Raw genomic sequence first — 6,000 nt, 5'->3', positions numbered from 1 at the left:
TTTTAGACCCACTTGCCTGGTGACAGTATAGCATATCCTGATTCTTGGAAATAAGGCATTATTTAAGCATAGATATATTGTATTCGTATGTGCGACTGAGGTGTCACAATCCAAGGCCATTTGTCTTAGTTTGTCGATGGACACTTACTTTGCCTAGGTTTCCACAGAAAAAAAGTTTCAAATAAACAAAACGAATTTAAAAATTAGTGAGTACCATGGTTGCCACAGCATGAAATACAAGAACCCGGATAATATTTGTACTGACTTTGCGATTCTTGACCGCGTATAATTAAAGTCAACAGGTTACAGCATCGAACCGCGTGAAGGTGTACATGCCATTCGGAAATAAACATGAGACAGAACCGCGGGTCATTCGGCCTACCAAGGCCACCATGTATTGCGATTAATGATATTGCGCCATCTTATTTCATCCTTATGATCCATTTATTCGGGCCGGTTCACTCGAATGAAACGTTGTGCTAAGCGAAAACTGGTTCAGCCCGCACTCAAAGAGAAACAAAAAAGAGAGAGTCATTTGACTCCTTTCGGAGAGTCTGGAGTTTCCAAGCATATGACTCGCTTTAAAATGACCCGTTAACTCTCTTGTGGGTCACACGACTCTTAGAAGAGAGTATATAATGACCTTCAAAGAGAGTTAATCAGTCTCTTTAAGGAGAGCCATACACGTGGCGATACAGCACTTTTAAAGGAGCCGAATGACTCTCTTTTCTTAGGCTGGAATGGCAGTCTTAATTTAACCTCTGTAACGCGTTTACTAATATGTCGGAATTCCAGTAAGTGCCACTTATCATGTTCAACTATTGAAAGGAGAAATTACACCTAGTATTATTTATTCTCTTACTATACAAATACAGAATCATTTATACTTATCTGTAGCTGAGGCGTTGGTTTCGGCTTCTTCAGACACACAGGTTTGCGACGTGCAATAAAACAATTTCAACTTTTGTGTGCGCGTACAGAGGCACACCATACCAAGCAAGGAGCATGGGGATGTAAGTTGACGCCTCCTCACACGAGCCACACTGACACAGGGCACCAAGCGCGCTTTGAAATAATTTATAATGTGCACATTTAAATTTGGCATGTTAATAATATGCAAGCTAGCCATCAGTTTGAATATTTGAACTTGTGGAGTACCTTTCAGTGCGAGATGTGTTGTCTTGCCACTGCCACTTCTTGACAGCAAATTCGGTAGTCGCCTTATTATGCTATGAAAGTTATAAAGAACTACATTAAGTTCAGTATTTCGTTCTCTGAAGAATGCGGTCGTGTAATTAACACAAAACATTTTCTTAACGAATGCGCTAGACATCACATAAGCGAGGTTGCTTTCTTTCTTTCTTTCTTTCTTTCTTTCTTTCTTTCTTTCGTAGTTCATTTAGATAACACTGTACAGTTAATTGAATCTATTAATAAAAAGCAAACTGAACACAAAAGGCACATAATAATTAATATAATTTTGAATAATTGTGTACCAAAGGAAATTCCCACCGTGGCTGTCCGATAGACCACATTTTCTATTTATGCCATGATTTTACTTAAAAAAAAAAACAGCAGGAACACACTGCACTTGCGATTGATTTTAGCTATTATGCAACTGATTTCAGTCAATATAGGACAATTGTCCAAATTGACTGACATACTGCGAAGAGTTCAAGCGTGAGTATTTATGAATGCAGGCCACGATGAATGCCGCAGAGACTCCAAATTCAAATGTGTTCGCGATTCTTGCCTTCGATTCTTCCTTGACGACGAAATGCCACGAGCGAAGCCAAGGATGAGCAAGTAGGCACACGGAATATCTACAGGTTGGTACACGAACAAGGCTCTTCAGACACTCGCCGACCTCACTACAGTGCTTAGGGAAACTACAGGTTTAAGGAAATTTCTAACCAATCTTGTTGCCGCGCATATAGTTAGGAACGAGGCCGACCAATGAAAACGGCCCAAAAAGCTTTAATTTTCGTGGAACGTGCTCAGCGGGGCTTTGCAAAGCGTACTATGCAAAGTGTACCATGCAAAGTGAACTTTGCAAAGTGTAGTATTGAACTATTCGTCACATCCTTGTGACATTGGCTGACCCACACTATTTTTAGGTTAATGCAAAACAATCGGAATGAAATATTTAACAACGTTGAATGTGGTCTTTGAGATAGGCGCCAGCAGCCATAGATATTCGACTAGCATTTGCTTTTGAATTCAATAGCACTGAATAGTTCTCCTTATAATGGATTTAATAAATAGTTTATCACCTGGACATCGCACGATTGCGAGAACGTGGTCCAGTGTGGTAACAGTTTCAAGTATTACTAAGGCAATTTAATTGAACATGTCGACCTTCTTGCATGGCCTATACGAAATCGAACAGAATCATTACGCGCGAGAACAGTAAGTCGTGCTCGTTTTGAACCACCTTGAAGGCTAAATATGGTCCTTACCTGCACGTTATGGACTTACAACGCCCTTTGATAGCAAAGGAGACAGTAAGTAATAGCAACAGAGCGAGCACGCTTACCGATCCGTTTCTCCCTCAATATTAAGTGCCAACATGGCCATTTACATAGTTGTCGTGATAGAACCGTAGCACTTGAAGACAATAACGTCTTCGCACCAAACAAAAGCGTCTGCGCGCGCGCGAATTGATAACAGTGGGCCGAGAACGTCACAAGATAATAATAAGCGCGTGAGCCCTGCTCCGTGGCCGGTGCCTATGGGCGGCGCCATGTTTGTTTACATAGGCGCTTAAAGCAGTCATGGCGGCCTCCATCGAGCGGCACGGTCGGTCACAAAGAAAGCCTGCAAGCGGCGGCAAAAGAGAGGTGATTTACCTGTGACTCGCGCTAGCGTGGGTCTTCGCACCTTCTCGAGTCGTACCGAAGGCGTTAAGATGGCGGTAATGCTTGCTAAGAGCGTCGGCAACGGAGTCTACGCTGCTACGTGTGCCGGCGCGGAGGGAGCCGCGCACGCTTTCGCGCGAGATTTATGGCGTCCTCGACGGGCGAGGGGCGTCGTGTTTTGGCGCCCTCTTTTGAACCGCGCAGCCACTGGAGCCGCCGGCATGGCTTCCCTCGTGGGCCCGCATGTCTGACCCACGCTGCTCAGTTTGGCGCCCGGCACTTGAACTCTAAATAAACTTGTGCCTGATCAAACTTTCCTTTTTTCATTATTTCCTAATCTCTATTCACCAACGAAAACAATATTGCGAGAAAACAGCAAGGATGTTATATTTATTCAGCATATCCAATAAACTCTGCGATGGCATGACTATCAATGACGACGCTGTCCATTATGTTGACAGGTGTCTAAGTTCAGCGAGCACTAGTCGAACGGTTTCTGTAGCATCCGATCCGAAGCGCGCTAAACCTATAACCTAGAGCATACGTAAGAGAAGGTGGTCACGCGTCAATGACACCAACCTTACAAGTCCCGGCAACATTCGGCCCAAAATTCAGTAACGGTGTACTGTTTATTACTCGATTCACAGAAAGCAGTGTACATAAAGCCAGTGATCACCGCACGATGTCATGCTGGTAACGTAGTCGGAGGGGTATCGAAGTTGATCGCACTATAGAGAGAAAATACCTCACAAGCGAACCGGGGAAAGAAAAAGTTTATTTCTTGTATGACGGGGCGATTTTATGTCGATAACTCAACCCTACATAAAAAGAGTCATTTTCGCGGCAAAGACGTTAACGAAAGTAACCGCAAAAAGTAAAGTTGGGAAAAAGTAAAGAGAACTGATTAAAACAAAATAAAAATCCTACCTTCTATCTGGAGTGCACTCCTATCCAGGCGGAAAGAAAAGTAAACTTCGCGGCAACAAGCGAGCATAAATCGCGACCTAAATGACGCGGTCGCGAGCGTGGACGTGTAACGTCTCGATCGCCGGGGTTGTCCCCGACTGTTGTGATGCAACACGGCCGAACGTCGAAGTGCTACTAAACTAGAGCCACTTCCGGCCTCCATTCACTTCCGTCGGCGACGCGCAAAATAAACCTTGTTTCGCGGCGCGCTCGATCTGCGAAGGCCGTGCGCATGCGCGCGCGCGTTGAGGCGGAGCACTCTTCATCACGTGCCGATTACGTCACTCAGTAGGGGTGGCCGTAGCAGCCGGGTACGAGAGTGGAAAATCCTCTCGCGCGGGCGAGGGCTGGTACCTCCTCTAGCGCGACTCCAGGCTCCGCAGGGGACGTGGCGCTCAGCGCCGGCGGCGAGGAGGAGTCGCGGCCTGCTACGCGCGTAGCCGGATTACTCTCGACGGCGGATGCCGCCGGGTCCGGGGCGAGGAGGACAGCAGAGAGCTGGCACATATTAATTGCCGCTAGAAGAAATTATAATGCGGTCTCAGGGCTAGGAGGGAAATGTTCTTGGCGTCTCATTCGCCCAGAAGGGAATCGATCATGGGGCGCGCGACGTAGCAGTGAGCGACAAGCAGCGGACCCCGCCGGAGCTCTCTCTCGCGCGCGCCAGAAAGGTGCAGAGGGCGCTGTGGCCAGGGCTGCCCCTCTTCTGCCCCCCCCTCCACGTATAACAGGCGAGCGGCCGTGGGCCGGCGGCACAGTCGTGCCCTGAGGCTTGATCGGGTGTAGTTGGGTCGGCATCGTGTGCTCCTACCAGTTTTGTGTGTTCCGCGTGACTGCTGCTGCGCGCCCATGGCGCCCCCGGGAGGGCCCTGAGTTCGGACACCCATGAGTTCGTACCAGTTCGTCAACTCGCTGGCCTCCTGCTACGGCCAGCAGCGAGGCCAGGACACGGACTACTACACGCCGCAGGTGCAACCGTACGCCGCTACCGGCTGCTACAGCGGCCCGGCGTCGCCCGTGCAGCCCTACGGTGGACCATACAGCCAGCCGGCGGCGCACCTGCAGAACGGCGGCGAGCATGGCTTTCCCGGCTGCGGCCAGCGGCTTCCGGGCGGAGCGGGACACCCGCGCACGCCGACGCCGTCTGCGGCCAGCTGCAAGTACGCGACGCCCGAGTCGACGGCCGCGTCGCCGCAGGACCTGAGCGCCTCGAGCACCCAGTCGCCGTCGAGCCCGGAGACGCGGGGCTCTTCGCCGTCGCCGGGACAGCCCGCCGCGCACAGCAGTCCGCCCAGGAGCGCCGCCGCGGCACAGCAGGCCACGCCGACAGCTGGCAGTCAGCCGCAGCAACAAGCGCAGCAGTCTTCGCAGCAGCAGAAGCCCGCTTACCCCACCAACCCGCCGCAGATCTACCCCTGGATGCGGAAAGTCCACGTCGGCCAGAGTGAGTCGCTGCCACACACGATCAGTAGTAAACACACGGCACGCGCCAGACCACGCGGAGGCGTTGCCGGTGTTCGCCGCGAGATGCTCGTAAATATCGCGCCTCCCCTGGCGGCTCTCTCCAGAGGTCCGCGGCTCGTAATCCTGTCAGCACCGTGGCCGCGGGGTGCGTCTCGAGTGGCCCCGGTCTGCTCGAGGCAGCCCCATAAAAACCCGGCAACCCAATGGCCGACTCGGAGGGTGTCTATTGCCGGCCGAACGACCGACCCAATCCCGACCGAGCTCTTGGCAGTTTTAACGGCCCGGACAAATTTACGACCTCGTGGGTGCCGCTACGCTCTGCTCTCGCTCGCTTGCTCCCTTCCTACGCCGGCCGTTGTGGCCTCGCGTTGCAAGAAAGCCATGCTAAACTTTCAGTCGCGTGGCACCGGACCTTTCGATCGCGACGACGTAAGCTTCTACCTCGTGGTTTTATCCAACACCTGTGCCTCGTTCAGCACTTGTGCGACAACGACGGTCGGTGACACGTGAAACATCTGCGCGCGCTTCGCGTAGACAGCGAGGCAACCTGTCGTGAGAGCGATCTTAAATAAATGTTGTCACGTCATATTGTCAGTCGTAAAGAGATTTGTCTAACACCTTATGTAGGTCGTAACGCTGTGTAAGCGGCAAGCTTTGCTTTTACAGTCTGTCGAAAAGAGGAACAAAAATATTGTGGCGATGCAAGCGACTT

The 6,000-nt window shown here is 50.6% G+C and overlaps 1 protein-coding gene across 1 annotated transcript in view; it reads left to right on the top strand.

Moving 5' to 3' along the window:
- The first annotated feature begins 4,594 nt into the window (after positions 1-4,594).
- Positions 4,595-6,000, top strand: part of LOC142814603 (uncharacterized) — an 81,401-nt gene continuing 79,995 nt past the window's right edge. Inside the window, exon 1 of the mRNA XM_075893643.1 lies at positions 4,595-5,268. Within this exon, the coding sequence (XP_075749758.1) occupies positions 4,710-5,268 (559 nt within the window). The 5' untranslated portion in view covers positions 4,595-4,709. The remainder of the gene's footprint in view (positions 5,269-6,000) is intronic.

The sequence above is a fragment of the Rhipicephalus microplus genome, chromosome 4, assembly GCF_043290135.1.
Source record: "Rhipicephalus microplus isolate Deutch F79 chromosome 4, USDA_Rmic, whole genome shotgun sequence".
In the NCBI taxonomy this organism is placed as follows: domain Eukaryota; kingdom Metazoa; phylum Arthropoda; class Arachnida; order Ixodida; family Ixodidae; genus Rhipicephalus; species Rhipicephalus microplus.
The sequence above is the reverse complement of the archived record's forward strand: the minus strand, read 5'-3'. Positions and strand labels throughout refer to the sequence as shown.